We start from the raw sequence: 16,765 nt of genomic DNA on the forward strand, positions 1-16,765 counted from the left end.
ATCTGTTTTTGTTCTCTCAGTGGAGACTAATTTGAAAATGTAGCACGGCAAAAAGTTGCAGTTCCATACTCCAACTCCTATTTTAGAAGCACACAAAATCCACCACCCTCTACATTTCTACAACTGACGCCATTTCACAGAAATTCCAGACAACTGGCGCCTGAGCTCTGCCTCCAAGAAGGACATGATGAATAGGACACACCCTTGGTATGCTAGTGAATGGTAGAATATATGGCACACTGCAGTGTTACAGCCTAGATTCATTACAGCTTCTCGTCCTAGCTCCTAGCTCTTTTCAGTGTCGTTTTTCTCTGCTTTTCTCCCCCTTGCGTTTCATGCTGCTCGCCTATTTTTAAAAAAGCTTGAATTTGAGTGAAATGCACTGAGGCACCAGTAAGGCGAGCTACAGCTCTTTCCAGCGCTGGTTCCTGATCCACCTCTTTGTTGTGGTCTATGCATGCCTGCTCGAGTCACATGACTGCGTTTCTATGGCAACTCGGGTTTGAGTAATCATTTGCGTTACGACCTTTATTCCCTTGAGGAAAGGGGAGGGGGAGGTTAGACTGAGCCTGTAGAAAGAGGGAGCAAGAGGAAAGAGAAAAGACAGGCAGAAGGGGAGCGGCGGAGAGGCACAGGGAAGGAAAATCGGCAAAAACAACGGCTGTAGAGGGAAAATTTTGCCCTTTCTTGCTTACATTATTTGTGTTTTATCTTTTTGTCTTCTTACTACAGGCCAACCAATAACTGAGTGTAGTCAGTAGCTGGGAAAAAAAAGAGAAAAGACAAAAGCCTGCCACTAAACACTGGGTTGTGTGCTTGAGTTTCACCATAATATCTTTTGTGTAGTGACTCATTCGGTGACTAGGGTAGGAAAGTGAGTTTGGTTAGAGAGACAGCAGGCATGCATGTTTCATAAGGGCCAGCACACACACACACACACACACACACACACACACACACACACACACACACACACACACACACACACACACACACACACACACACACACACACACACGCCTCCCCTTCATTTCTTCTCGGAGGAAAAGAAGTACTGTGCCACATGTGCAAGTCTCAGCAGAAACAGATTCTGTATGTTCCTGTTTCTTGCTCTCCCGGCTGCGTTGTCATGGTTACCGAGCTAGTCCACCAAGGCACGCAGCTCTTCTCTCTCTCTCTCTCTCTCTCTCTCTCTCTCTCTGTCTCTCTCTCTTTCTCTCTCTCTCTCTCGCCCTCTCCCTCTCCACCGTTGGGTGATTCAACCCATCAGTTGGGTTGTGTCATCTCCTAGATGGAGTTTCAAGCTCCCACATCTCCTAAATGGAGTTTCTCAGTTTGGGCTTGTGTTCCAGTTGGATTCCAGTCTGAGAAAATGGAATAATTGTCTCTGTGTGTGGGTGGGGCTAATGGGTGGATTTTGTGGGTGTCTTACCAGCGGTAAGGGGTGGCGGTGGGGGGTCGGGGGGTCGGGGGGGGACACCCCAGCACTGACAGGAGGTGGGCTCAACTGGGGGGCTGGTGATAGACACTACATGGGGGTTGTGTGGCGCTGGTGGAGGTGGTGCTGGCGGCTTCCAGGTGCCTGTGACTGGGGCTGAATATGAATGAGGGGCCCCGGTTCTCCAGAGATGGCGGCTGGGGAGAGAGCTGCTAAAACCAGAGACCAGTGGAGCCTGGCTGGTTGAGAGGCCCCCACAAGCTGCTGACAGGAGCTGGAGCTAGCCATCACGTTAATTAGCGTTTTTACTCTTGCAGCAGCGAATAGGGGGAGTGGGTTAGAGAGAGATGTGGGGGTGGTATATGACTCATAGACACAGTATGGTTTATTCATGATGGAGGAAGGGGATGTGTGTGTGTGTGTGTGTGTGTGTGTGTGTGTGTGTGTGTGTGTGTGTGTGTGTGTGTGTGTGTGTGTGTGTGTGTGTGTGTGTGAGAGAGAGAGAGAGAGAGAGAGAGAGAGAGAGAGAGAGAGAGAGAGAGAGAGGAAACAGACATTTGATTTGCACACAGTTCTGTGTGTACGTGTACGTTTATGTGTGTTGCCTTAGTAGATCACTGATTGGCACCAAGCCAAGATATTATTATGTCTTGAACATAATACTAGGCATTCATTGTTATTTTCATTCAGTTTTCAGTGTAATTTTACAACACTCATGTGAAATGAATTCCTTTTATTTGAAACTAGATCTCTCCCATGATTTTGTGATACATGTAACAGGAAATTTTACACAACACACGCTAGTCCCAGTCACGGACTCCGAGCCCTTATTTTGTTCATTTATTCCCGTTTCTGCTGTTACCGAGACATTATTGATCACTGTCTTTGGAGGCCTGTCTGGGAAGCATCAGACTGATGAAATGGGTTAGGGGTGCCTCTCTCATAGGTGACCTGACCTTGTCTCCTCTGCCTCAGCCCCCGACAGTGATCCTCACCCCCTTGAGGGATGCACAGGATCAATAGATTGGTCTTTTACCCGCACCAATCACCCAGCACTCCCCATCCAACTCGGGCACAGCTGAGGAGGAGAGCTGCTGCTGTTGCTGCTGCTGCTGCAATATATATAGAACATTCCAGAAGAGTCTGTTCACTCGCTTCATACCAGAGCAGGGATACGATAGCTTAGGTGGTTGTTTGTGTGTGTATAAGAGGGTGTAAGGGGGGGTTACATTACAGCTATGCTATTGTCTAATTGTCTCCTCTTATCATTAGTGACAACCATGACCTCTGTTATTGGCATATCTGCATTCTGCCTGCACTGCAGAGCCTCCACCACACTACTTGCAGCGTTTTCTCTCCCAAGAGCGGCAGGGCCCATGCCTCATAAATACAAACACAATCTCTCCTACACCTCCTGACTGCAGGACAGGACTCCACACATATCTGCCCGTGGAGCGCAGCCCATTTGCATACATATTAAAGTGACGCCTCAGAAAAAAGGAAGAGAGAGAAAGAGGGGGGAACGGGGAAGGAGGAGAGGAGAAGGGGGGGAGAGAGAGAGCGGGTATATGCAAACAAGGCTTTCATCTAATATGCAAGAACCGGCATCGCTCTGGCATAAATCTGCATCTGAGCTCCGGCAAAGAGAGCAGAGCCCATTTGACAGTAAATGGGCTGGGGATGGCTGTCAGATGCACTGGGGAACACTGTGTTACCCCACTGAGAACAGCGGCGATTGATCAGTATGGCATGTCACATATAGCAAGAACTACAAGGTTACAATAGTGCATACTAAGTAAAACCTATGGATCGGATCAGAGAACGAAAAATGAGGAGTAAATGGTAATGTATGTTAATATGGAAAATATGAAATATTTAACATTTTGGCCAAAACCCTGGTTTCCTGTTTGGCTTTTGTATGTTGTAGTCAATTAAATAAAATGTAGTGATTAGTAAATTTTACAGATGCTGGTAAGCACATTTTGTTATCTTTTAACAGAGCATGGCTGCCTATTTTTGCCCATTTCCAGTATTGCTAAGCTAAGCTAAGGGGTGGCTGTTGGCTCCAGTTTTAATATTTACCAGTTTTATCAATCTCCTCATCTAATTCGGCAAGAAGACACACAAACATACACTAATTACTGTCATTTTACATCATCACCATCACCACAGCAGTCATTTTGGCATCTGTGAAATGCACGTGTTGCAATGTGAGATTGTTGGAGTGCAAAGATATTATGGGTATGTTACAATAACCATGCAACCATATAGGGCTGGACAATATAACTGAAAAGTTTATCATAATGAAATGTGTTTTTTTCAGTCTGTATTTATAATTAGTGATAATTTTAATGACCTATGTTTGATAAAGACCAGGAGAAAACCTCTTTTAAGTTCCTAACCTCTTTTACCTTTTTATCAAGGTTTCCAGGTAATAGTTATAGTAGTATGTTCACACAACAATGAAAAATGCATAAATGTATTTACACATAAATAAGGATCAAGGGATCATCTCACTTAAATACACATTAAATAAAGAAAACTATTAAAACTTGCAGTTGTACGGACAGTGAACAGGGTGAAGCTGCTGTACAGATGTTAAGGTTTGTATTAGCTGGCCACGCCCGGGAATCACAGGATATAGAACCCCGTACCAGTCTCTGCAAGCACCTTCAAGTTAAGTCCATCAGCCCTCAGAGCAGGCTGCCAGGAGTGTGTTACTTGGGTTGAAGTGTTGGGGTTTAACTGTGAAGCCTGTCCCTGCTGGGTGCAACCTGTGCCAGAGCAGGTCTGCGAACTCGAATGGAGTAAGGTTGAGAGCAGTCCAAGGTGTCACGGACTAGCGTGCCTTGGGAAACCTGCACAGAAGCCAACAGAAAGAGTAATAAAGGGTGAAGGGTCTGTATCATCAAGATACAATAGCTGGTTATGAGTCAGGGTGTGAGCACGCTTAGAGTTTGTTTATGCAACCAAACTTAGCATTTTTGCTATGTGCTTTCACTTTCAGTGGAAGTTTGCCTCTAATGCTTTTAAATGTAGCTGCTGAAGACACTATCAAACAATTTTGCTATTATATTCTCAATAAAATGTCTGTCACTGGTGCATGTTGATGTTGTTTTATCACCCAGGCTTACTACCTTACTGTTTTTTATGTTAGAGAAAGATTCAGTAAGTCCCAATATTTTTGCAGCATACACTTTTCAGCATGTAAGCCAGCATGGTTTACTGGCCATTCAAACCCACAATCCTCTGCACAAGATCCGTCACATATGTCAAGGTGTCTCACACAAGTACAAGCAAGTTTAAGCTGCCGAGAGCACAGACAGGTGACATCTCATTTCATAAGACAGACTGTGATGGATGTATGACCAAGATGGTCAAAGCTTAAGGTACAATATTATGATGAATTAGTATGTCCCAGTTGTATGCATACTGACTTCAACTTTGTAAGGAGTACAGCAGAGCATACTAAAAGTAAAAGCAAAGTTTGGAATCTGGGTTATGGGGTATTTTTACATATTTGTGGAATTTTTGAGTGCGTTATGTATAGTTACACGATTAACAACATAGCTGACAGTAAATGTTTTTTACTACATAGTATATGGAGATACTGCTATCAAGAGCATCTAAATGCTACACTTGCTGGACATATGCATGTTAGTGCTGTCACTGAGAGTACCGGTGTACGCCTACATTAGCATTTAGCTAAAAATCAGAGTTAGAGTACAGCTGCACCAAACTGCACAGACTCTAAAGGCTGTATATAAAAGTGATGTCACCCATTAGTTCATGAACTACTGTTTTGGCCCTCAAGTTTGCAATCTGGCTGTTGCCGTCTGAGAACTTGAGGACTCTTCATCTTCCAGTACAACACTGACCAGTGAAACACAAGGTGAACTGCTCTAAAACGTACACTGTTTTACTGTGTTTTTTATTACTCCACCATGGTGGAGTTATGTGACAATTGGCGTATGTGAATCTGTCTGTCTGTGCACAACATTACTTAAAAACGGACTAAAGGATTTGGGTGAAATTTTCAGGAAGGTCAGAAATGACACAAACACCAATTGATTAGATTTTTGCAATGATGCGGCTTATAGCCTGGATCCACGGATTTGTTAAGGATTTCTTATTTTGAGATAGCGGTATGGTGTCACTGTTACTATGTCTACAAGAGAACGCTACGTCAGCTGCCCGATGACGATCACATGATTGCGATCCTACTACAAATCGACCGCTGCGGACTTATCGGAACTTATCCGTCGGAAATGATACAAGGTACAGTTGATTCAATTGTGGGGGTTTTTCCGAGTTCCATCAATTCCCGCCGCCCGCTTCATATTTAAGTCATGCAATTCGGTATCCATACATAACGTACACATTCATAACACATGCCTGTGCTCAGCACAAGGTCATTTTGTTTGTGGGTACATCTATATTAAATGGCCACATTCTATGGTGCCATGATTTCTGGCACAAATTTTTTCAAGATTTCAGCCGCTGAAAATGACACGACTGAGCAGCCTTGGCAGAGTACAACGCTCTCTGAGTGCTTTTCTTGCTTTCATTTGTTGTTTACTTTTGGTTTTCTTTTACTGTTTGGTTAGATTTGGCACCAAAACTATGTAGTTCGGTTATCATCGGTATTAAATGGCTACATTCTATGTTGCCGTGATTTCTGATGATCAACAACAAAATGCAAAAAAAATGCTGCATTTCTACAAAAATATGCTGCATTTCTGACAATGGTATATGAGAGAATGAACAACCTTGGTGGAGTACTGCACTCTCTGAGTGCTTTTCTTGTTCTCAATGAGATCAAAATTTATCAAATGAACATTGTGTGGTTAGCACTGTTGCCTCACAGCTAGAAGATCCCTGGTTTGCTTCGCAGCCTAGGGTCTGTCTGTGTGGAGTTTGCATGTTCTCCTTGTGCCTGCATGGGTTCTCATTTGGTTCTCTGGCTTCCTCCCACAGTCCAAAGCTGAGGTTAATTGGTGATTCTAAATTGTCCTTTGGTGTGAATGTGAGCTTGTTTGGTTGTTTGGTCTCTATGTGTGGCCATGTGATAGACTGGTGACCTGTCCAGGGTGTCCCCTGCCTTCACCCTAAGTCAGCTGGGATAAACTCCAGCCTCTCAGTGAGCCTACAGAGGATAAAGCATCGTATAGAAGATGGATGGATGGATGGATGGATGGTTGGACAAACAAATCAAATGAAAAGTAAGTAATTTTTTCATGGACTTCTATACAATCAAACTTCCTGATGCAGCTAATGGATTTTCTCCCTGCTTGCTGTTAGAAAGAACACAGGTTTAAGGCACTTCTCCATTGGCTTTACTTTTCAGAACCAGAGGCTGCATCCATCTTTTATATACAGTCTATAATAGACTCTTAGGCTGCTTTTCAAATCACATACTTTTTCGTTTTACTTTAAGTACGTAATTCAGCAGCTCTAACAAAGAAGATACTGTTTTCATGCATATGCTTATAATTGGGACATAGTTCTTCATCATACTATTTGACTCAAAGCTGTCATGTGAAATGAGCTTTCATCTGTTTGCACACTGTCAGTGGCTCAAGCCTGTTCATATTCGTGCAAGACACAGTGGCGTAAGTGGCGTAACTACACAGAGGATTGTGGGTCAGAATGGCCAGAAAAGCGAGCAGGTTTGTATGCTGTATAGTCCGACCAGACGTACTTGGACATTCAGGTCTTTTTGACATACTACATTTGACGTACTATATAATGGAAGATACTGGCTGTCTTTCGAGCAAACTATATGGTATGATGGTATGGATATTGGAATGCCTCCTAAGTCTTGTTTGCAATTGTAATGCAAAGCTAAGCTAACCATCTGTTGGGAACATAGTTATCACACTGACATTACAGTAGTGAAGAGCTAGGCTCTGAGATCCAACTTACTGCAAGAAAGCAAAAAAAAAAAGTGTTTTGTAAAAAGTAAAACTTTTCCCTTAAGAGGCAACGGATACAAAGTTCCTAAAGCATACTGAACTGCTGCACGATCCAATTAACTTGCACCGAAACATACAGTACGTGTTGTCCCCGAACAGGCAGATGCTTTACACTTCTGGAACATTTTTGCACAAGCAAAAGTAGAGCGCATGATGGCAGTGTTAAAGCAAAAAAAAAAAAAAAAAAAGTGCACTAGTGAAACTTTTTACTTAGTGTCTTCAGAAACTGGAGTGCTGCCATGAGCTTTGGGTTTCCCCTAACTCTGTGAGTATTTCATGTTGGACACCCTTGAACTCCCTTTCCTGTTTTCCTGCCTGAACATGTCGCATTGAAGCACGCCATTCTGTCTGTACAGGTGATCTTACGCACAGGATATGGAAACTCTGAATGTGCGTGTCGTGTGTGTGTGTGTGTGTGTGTGTGTGTGTGTGTGTGTGTGTGTGTGTGTGTGTGTGTGTGTGTGTGTGTGTGTGTGTGCGCGTGTGCGCGTGTGTGTGTTGTGGGGGGGGTGGGCGGGGGGGTGAAACAGGATATGTTGGGAATAACACAAAGCACAAAAAGTGTCACATGATCTGAAACACAGGGTTGATTTATTTGGCTTCAGAAAGAATCTGTTGCATGTGGTTTGGAGGAGAGAATGTTTTCCTTCTTTGCTCTCTGTGTGCTCAGACACAACACATGGAAACATTTTCTGAGAGGCCATGGGTCTGTGAAAAAAAAGCACCAGACATTTTATTTCTTCTCCCTCTTTTCATAGCTTTTTTTTAGGTTCTTCTATTTTTTTCCCTCTCTCTCAAACTGATTGAATTACATACATCTGCTTGCCACATGTAGAAATATCTCCTTAATGAATATTTGTGATGCTCTCAACGATTGGGACGTGCAATTAGCGGATATATTAATAGTTTCTTTTGGTTAAAGTTGCGCACCGAGACGTGGGCTCCTCATTGATTCCATGCAAGTGTAGCAGGGATATATCAATGAACACCCTATTTACAGCCTCTATTTCAGTCTGTAATAAATACACTTCCACTCATATGAGACAGTTGCATGTCTGCTCTATTGTCTGCCATAAATATGCTGGAAGGGTTGGTTAAATATTGATAACACCAATTTTCTGCCTCCCCCCCTTTACCCCACACACTTTCTCTCTCTCTCCATCACCGGCACACACACAAGCACGTACACACATCAGACACACAAACACACACACAAACTAAACCCCTCCTTCTTTCTTTTCCTTCTATCTCGCGGTTATTTCACCCTCACAGTAACCTTGCTTATGCATATTGCATATGTAAATAAAGCACCCCGCCTCTGAAGTAATTGTGTGCATCTTCTCCAGAGCTGCATATCTCAGCTATGTGTTTAAGAAGAAGCACTATGGAGAGGCTGAATTCTCTTTGTTTAGCAGTGATTCTTTTCTGTTTGGGCTCGTCCACAAACCACAAAAACTATACCTTGATTGATAAGCAAAGCATCGCAAGTGCAGTCTTATATCGCTCTGTTTCAGCTTCTTGTAGTTCAGAAAGAGTTGGTCATGGGCGGGGCCGGATCTCTTGTCTGGGATATCTGGAATTTAAGATGCTGACAGTCATTTATTAACAAAGAGATGCTAAAGCAGCTATAATATGTTTTTTTAAGGATTCATACATGTGTAAATATATTTAAAAATGTGAGATGTTAGCAGTTTTGTTTCATTTTAGCACAGAGTTCAGTTATTTTAATTATCAGATGAATTTATTGTTCAAAGTTGCAGTGATATTTCTTGTATTTACAAAACTCCAGAACGTAGCAATGGAAGGAGATGCAAAAACAAAAATCACCATTTCAGTGAAGAGGGAAATAAAATCTGGGAGTACTTGAAGATCTTAGTCCACATCAATCTAAAATACACAACTATATATGAAAAAACTCTGTTGTTGTAAGTGTGGTCCATGTGTGGTTTAAAAAAACAGACTTCGTCTTTTTTGAGCAACAAAGTTTATTTTATTTATCAGTACCATACTGACTGCAGAAGCACCACTGGATCCCTGAGCTGTTTTAATTTCAGGGTCGTCCTTCAACAAAATGCTGTTTAGATAATGTTTACAAACTCAGATAGTAACCGAAACACAACACTGTACTGTACTGCGTCAACAGTTTTACTGTATGTAGTAACCAGAAAAAAATGCAACAGCATATATGATGTCATGTAAAGTAATGCCTACATTATTGTTAGTTTTTGATGAGGTTTATACTTTAGTGTTTACTTGCATATTTTCAGACTGTAATTTGTGGTCAGTGTATTAAATGGCATTATGGAAGGTGTTTCTAATTTTTGGTTTTTTGTCTGTATCATTTGTAGAACTGAAAGGAAAAAAAATCAGAAATTCAGTTTTAAAATACAATGAAACCTGCAACTTTTAAAGCAGCATAGATATAAATCAACATCTTTATTCAATGACTGAAAAATTCACAACCTCATAATATTATTGCTGAACTTTTCCACTGGCAGGCATTACAACATGCAGCGTAAACTTGTGGTCATTCCTAGCACGACTATCATCATTTACTTATTACAAAAACTGATTGACAGTTTTTGTTTCAGTTTCAGTTAGTCTCAGTGGTAATCGGACCAGAATGTGGTCATATGGAGAGAAAACAGCAAGACATTTCACCTCATCTTTGCCTCATCCGAAAAATTATACTGTTGCATAATACCCATGCTAGACTGTACTGCAGTATAAAAGCTGCCAGCATCATTTTTTCATTAAAAACACATCACAGAGTTACAATGACATCTATGTTTTGGAGATTTGGAATCATGTCTGCATAATTAAAGGTCTAAATAATGTCCAAAAGTAATACATGTTGATAGTTTTAGTTGATTTTCCACATTTAATGCACTAACATGTAAAGAATTCTCCCCTCTATTCACCCTTAAAATGGCAAGGTGATTTTGTATGCACACTGAGAGGTCCACTTGATCAGCATTAATAGCAAGAAATTATAGTGACTTTTTACATTCATGACTTTTTACACTTAAGTTAACATGAGAGTGTGCAAGTACAGTGATGTCTTCAAAACTGATACTGGGCCCATTTGACATTTGGTCTGACCTTTGGGTTTGACTCTTTCTTGCTGATTGTAGGTTGTGGTTTCTTGCCACTGATGCTCAGTAAAATGAGCTCTGCACTTATTGTTTTTTCCTCAGCATGACATTCTGGCACATCCACCTTACGTTTTTTTTCCCCCTCAAGCAATTTGCTCATATGGCCATTTAGCCAGACATCCATAATGTACCATTTAATGTGAAACCTGATGCACTTGCATCTTTTTTTGATCTCAGTGTAACATATAGCTCCCACCTGTGTAGTTACTTGTTTTCTCTCGATTTATGCTGTTACAATAATTACATTAAAGTGTTAAATGATACTTCATTTCAAGCCTTGCTCTGATGCTAAAGCCGCTCCATTGTACAATATATTATACCTAACTACACACTGAGCTGCACCATACAGCATCAGTTTCATTCTACTTCAACTGCAGTCTCTACTAAACCTATTACCTGTAACTGATTAACTGAGTTGGTTTTAACAATTAAGAGTCTTTGTTTTATATCCTTTGCTTCATTGTTAATTGATGATGATGAAATAGTTTCATTATGGGTGTACTGTATCACAACATTAGGAAAGAGTTTTTTAAACAATTTGTAACTGTATAAAACAGCATAAACCTCAGGTTAAAGAAATGAAGCAAACTCCTTCCTATGGTCGACTTACAAACAAAGAACAGAGAAGAAGTAAGAAAAAGAAAGAAATGCAACAAGAGGAAATTGATGACAATAATAGAGCACCCAAATCTGTGGATAATTTAAAACTAAAGAAATGTGAAAGGGAAAAATAATACGTGTGACGACAATTTTGTTTAAAAATGTCAGTTGATAGTGAACTCTTAATAATGTTTAGTGTGTAACTCCATATCTCTGCACTGTGACATCTGAGGGCATACTGGCCGTGCTTGTCTTGTAAAAAGGAAGATGAAGACCCTGTCTTGTAATATAACAATATGATTCATTTTCTCAATTAAATTTTGAGAAGTTTCTAAAAGTTTTAAAGACAGTAGAAGAACATGTATTTATATTTAAACACATTCAGCATGTATTAATAGTTTTGTCATATGCTAACATACGTTATCTTTTTATTTATGTATTAGCCTAAATAGTATTACAACAAGCTGAATAGGGTTAAATTATGGAGTAATACACAGTTAATGAACAAGACAAAACAAACAAACTGTACACTGATAATGTTCCTTACAGATCTTTCATCCATCAGGTATGTCTTAAGAACATCACTATATACCTTCAGCTTTACCCTACACATTTGTTTTATTTAGACATGTATATATTTTACCATAAGTTTGTTTTATAGATTATACTTCTGTAGATGCTCCATGATATTTAACAAAATAAGTCTGTAATCTAAAATGCCAGTTTATACCATCATAAATGTCATGCAATGCAACACTGTGGTGTTGCATTGCAACACACTGTGATTTTTTTTAATCCTTGTAACTCTGGTTTTGAAAGGTGCTCAAGAGCAGATAAAATTGATTATTATCATTATTGTCATTATTACAATCCCTGTGCCATTCTGTAACATAAAACACAACATCAATCTGCTCTCTGTCATTTAAAACCAAATTCCAGAGAGAGTGCACGTGTCAGACTCCAATTTACAGTATTATCAGAGCATGATAACCATAATAGTGACTGTCCCCCTTATTCACCTATTTGGCAGGAAATCAAAGTCGTATCCAGGTGTTCAGTATGATGTCAGCCATCTGTGTGTGTGTGTGTGTACATACAAACAGATGTGGGACACAGATGACAGATAATCTCTCTACAAAGAGCTTTTACACACCTCTGAGTGCACTGACAGTATTTCTGTTGTCAGAAGTAGTCCTAATGACATAATTGTCACTTTTAGACAGTGCATTTACTGAAGGTGTGTGTGTAAATTAAGCCTATATTTGTGTATGGCTAACCTATAGTATAGTATAGTATAGTATAGTATAGTATAGTATAGTATAGTATAGTATAGTATAGTATAGTATAGTATAGTATAGTATAGTATAGTATAGTATAGTATAGTATAGTGTATAGTGTATAGTGTATGGTATGGTATGGTATGGTATGGTATGGTATGGTATGGTATGGTATGGTATGGTATGGTATGGTATGGTATGGTATGGTATGGTATGGTATGGTATGGCATGGCATGCCATGGCATACCATAGTATAGTATTTCATAAACTATTGAGGGTAGTGTACAACGTAGTGGGCTGTGGTGCAAGATAAAATACATATAAAAGTTCCTATATACTGTAGGATGGATGGTACTATATTGTATAGATGAGTGTAAAACAATGATATACCTTTTAGAAAAGCTGTACTCACCAGCCCTGCCTTTAAGGAACAGTCATCCAGATGATCTAAGTAAAGGGGAAATACTGACATTCTCAAGTGCAAGCTTGAAGTCTACCTTGTTATTCTGAATGCCCCGTTTTCTTGTTTATTCTCTATTATTTATATTCAACTTTCTTAATGTTTCTGTCATTTATGGATCTAGAAAGCTGTTTCAGTTCTATTTGTACTACTTCTGCTGTCTTACTTTATATTTGACTATTTTATATTCATCATTTTTTAGTATATACTATTACTATTTTTTCTATTCTGTTCTTCTACTCTGGTTTGTTACTCTGAATTCTATCCTATTCCTCCATACTGTAGTATGTTCTATTCTATTCAATTCTATAATGTGTTCTGTCAAATCCTGTAACCTTCTTCTATATTGTGTTCTTTTCTAGTCTATTCTACTCTGTAAAGTCATGTTACCCTATTCTATTCTATTCTATTACTTTTTACTATGGTATCTTCTATTCTGTTCAGTTCTTTTGCCTGTTAAATCTTGTTCCCTATTCTACTTAATTTTTTTATTTTGTTTTACAGTGTGCTCTATTCTCTACTTGTATTATCGTATGTTCTGTTTGTCTATACTATTGTATGTTATATTCTGTTCTATTCTGTTATATGCTGTTACTCTATATTTCTTGCTATTCTAGTCTCTTACTCTATAATAGAGAATAATTTCTATTCTATTTCTCTATAATATAGTATAATTTCTGTTCTGTTCTGTTACTCTGTACTATAGTATGTTCTATTAAATTCAGTTCTATAATGTTTTCTGCGAATCCATTCACTCCCTTCCATATTGTGTTCTTTTCAGGTCTATTCTACTCTGTAAATTCATGTTACCATATTCTATTCTATTCTATTCTATTCTATTCTATTCTATTCTATTCCTTTGTACTATGGCATCTTCTGTTCTGTTCAGTTCCTTTGCCTGTTAAGTCTTGCTGCCCTATCCTACTCTGTTTGATTATTCAGCTTTACAGTGTGTTCTATTCTCTTCTTATATCATAGTATGTTCTGTTTTATTCTGTTAGTCTGTACTGTTGCATGTTCTATTCTATTCTATTCTATTCTATTCTATTCTATTCTATTCTATTCTGTTCTGTGTTTAATCCTGTTACTCTACATCTCTTGCTATTGTGTTCTATTTCTCTATAATGTAGTATAATTTCTGTTCTATTCTATTACGCTGTACTACCATATGTTCTATTCTATTCAATTCTATAATGTTCTCTGTTAAATCCCTTCACTCTCTTCTATATTGTGTTCTTTTCTAGTCTGTTCTACTCTGTAAAGTCATGTTGCCATATTCTATTACTTTGTACGATGGTATCTTCTATTCTGTTAGGTTCTTTTGAATGTTAAGTCTTTTTACTCTTTCGTACTCTATTCGATTACTCTGTTTTACAGTGTGTTCTATTCTCTATTTGTATTATAGTATGTTCTGTTCTATTCCTCTATAATATGGTATAAATTCTATTCAACTCTGATGTTCTCTCTATCAGGTGATTCTGTTCTTTAATTTGTACTGTGGTATATTATATTATGTTCAACTTTTTTGTCTGTTAAGTCTTGTTTCTCTATTTCACTCTATTTTACAGTGAGTTCTATTCTACTGTATTACTCTGTTCTATTCTATTCTGTTCTACTTTATTCTATGACTCTTTCATACAGGATGTTCTACTCTGATCTGTTCCGTCAAATTCTCCTTTTCCATATTCGATTATCTGCTGATTCCCTTCTATTCTTTCACTGCTCTTTCCTAAACTGCGTTGTGTTTTATTCAGTTTTAAACTTTTCTCTTACTACACGTTCTTGTCTGATACATTCTATTCTATAACACGGTTCCTCTATGTTCTACTGCTCTGCTGTTCTCTTACTTTCTATCTTCCATTCTGTTCTGTTGTATTCTGCTCTATTCTTTTCCATTCCTCTGTTTCTCTTCTCTTCTTTTCTACATGGACAATAAAGTCCGACGATTTTAGTGCGCACTGAGATATATTTTTTAAAGATCAGAACACATTTAGTGAAATGCAGCATGCAGCCCGCTCCTACGTGCATTTTGAATGAGGCTAGTAGTGATATTTGCGTATAACAGAAGCACCGCCTCCCTCCCATTGGACAATGTCTCCGTGAGGGCGTGGCAAGGAAAGATGAGAGTTGCAAATCCATGCCCTTACTGGGAAGACATGGAGCGCTATGGACACAGTCTACACGAATCTAGTAGGAATCTCAACTAAAGGCTTAAATATTTCTTCAGTTAGGAAACAACTGATTTGAGAGACTGAGAGGAAAGAACGGGTGGCCCGGTTGAGGATGGAGTGTGCATTTGACGCACAGAATCTGATCTCCATTTCTTTGAGGAAAATCCAAAGCTCCAGGACGCAGAGAGGAGGCATCAAGCTCCACAAGAACTTACTGGTAACGTACGTACTGAGAAACGCCAGGCAGTTTTATATGAGCAAAAACTTGTCGCAGACGCAGAGGACGCATCCGTATGAGGATGTAGCGGCGGTCCGCGAGAGGCAAGAATACCTTGAATTGACTGGGAGCTTTACGGAGTTGGCTGATGACTTCTACTGCAACTTTACTGGGGCTGAGTCGGACACTTGGCACTGCGGAGCGCACCAACCCCACGGCCAGCCTGCAGAGGTGGCGCACCAAGACGCATCTGCCTGCGCAATGGTCGCACCAAGTGACTCTGACCTCATGGTTTCGGAAGCCTGTTGGAGCTGTGCGGACAAATCCTCCTGGGAGTTACCTATCCCGAACACGCAAGCCAACCAAAAGACTGTCCTGGACTTGGACACCCATGTGGTGACAACTGTCACGAATGGATACTTCCACTCAGACTGTTGCGCGCAGCCAAAACAGCCGCAGGGCGCGCAGTGCTACGCAAAGAAGCGAAAGATGGACACAAGTTATCATATTGTTGATCCAGAGTTTTATTTGCCAGACTTTGGGCCGGTGCCGTGCAAAAGGATGAGGAGTGAGGATGATTCACATTCAGACTCGGAGCAGTTGGACAGCACAAACATCTCCAACCTGATCTCAGTGTTGGGTTCAGGTGGACTATCTGAGTTTGTGAGTTGGCAGCAGACGGACCTTGAGCAAATATTCGCCGCTCAGACAATTTGTTTAAAACATACACTGTTAACAGGCAGCGGCTGGACCAGAGCAATCGAAGCATTTTGATTTGTATGACTGTTTTTTCTTTGTATCGTTTTATTTTATTGCTTTGAAAATAAACCATGACACGACTGCAATCCTCTCTCTCTGCTCTGTTATTGAAAAATATTGCTGAAATGTGAGAGCTTCATATCCATTTAGGATTACCTTTGCACACTGACAATTTCTCGTGCCAATTTATCTATTTTTCTCACTCAGTATAAATTCATTGTATCTTATTTTTCTGGTGATTCGTTTGTTGGGGGGAACTGGAGTCTGTCTTTGGTTTGTGTTTCCTGAAGAAATGAGTTATTTCTCTGGAAAGATGTTGGACGAGCACCATCATGTGGCCAGTAAAGATCTGTACAGCCTCATGCTCCAGCTCCACACAGAGTATCAGTCTGTAAATGTATTATTTATATCAGGGCCTGCTTTGAGTAATCAATAAAACTAACAGAATTTAAAAGAAACACTGATGTATTGACTTTAAATTGAAACTTCTGCTCCTGATCACTGAGTCTGGGCTTTTATTTTTTGATTTTGGGCCTCTTCTCAAGTGTGCACACGTGCTTAACTTATATATGTGGACTTTATAGTGACCATGTAGGCTTATTTTGTAAAATTTGCTATTATTTCGTCGCTCTTATTGGTTATTATTTATAATTTTAAAATCTATTAATATTTAAAGTAAAAAAATACACGTTAATTGATGTTTCTAGGGCTTT

The 16,765-nt window shown here is 39.7% G+C and overlaps 1 protein-coding gene across 1 annotated transcript; it reads left to right on the forward strand.

The window, feature by feature from the left end:
- Window positions 1-15,045: 15,045 nt before the first annotated feature.
- On the forward strand, window positions 15,046-16,510 carry LOC111586988 (immediate early response gene 5-like protein). Its single transcript, XM_023296847.3, has one exon. It carries the CDS (start codon window positions 15,189-15,191, stop codon window positions 16,065-16,067), a length of 879 nt encoding a protein of 292 aa, XP_023152615.1. The 5' UTR covers window positions 15,046-15,188; the 3' UTR covers window positions 16,068-16,510.
- The last annotated feature ends 255 nt before the right edge of the window (window positions 16,511-16,765 follow it).

The sequence above is a fragment of the Amphiprion ocellaris genome, chromosome 6, assembly GCF_022539595.1.
Source record: "Amphiprion ocellaris isolate individual 3 ecotype Okinawa chromosome 6, ASM2253959v1, whole genome shotgun sequence".
NCBI lineage: Eukaryota > Metazoa > Chordata > Actinopteri > Pomacentridae > Amphiprion > Amphiprion ocellaris.

Excerpts from the sequence above, each read along its gene's own strand:
- LOC111586988 (XM_023296847.3), top strand. The coding sequence starts at position 15,189 with ATGGAGTGTGCATTTGACGCACAGAATCTGATCTCCATTTCTTTGAGG.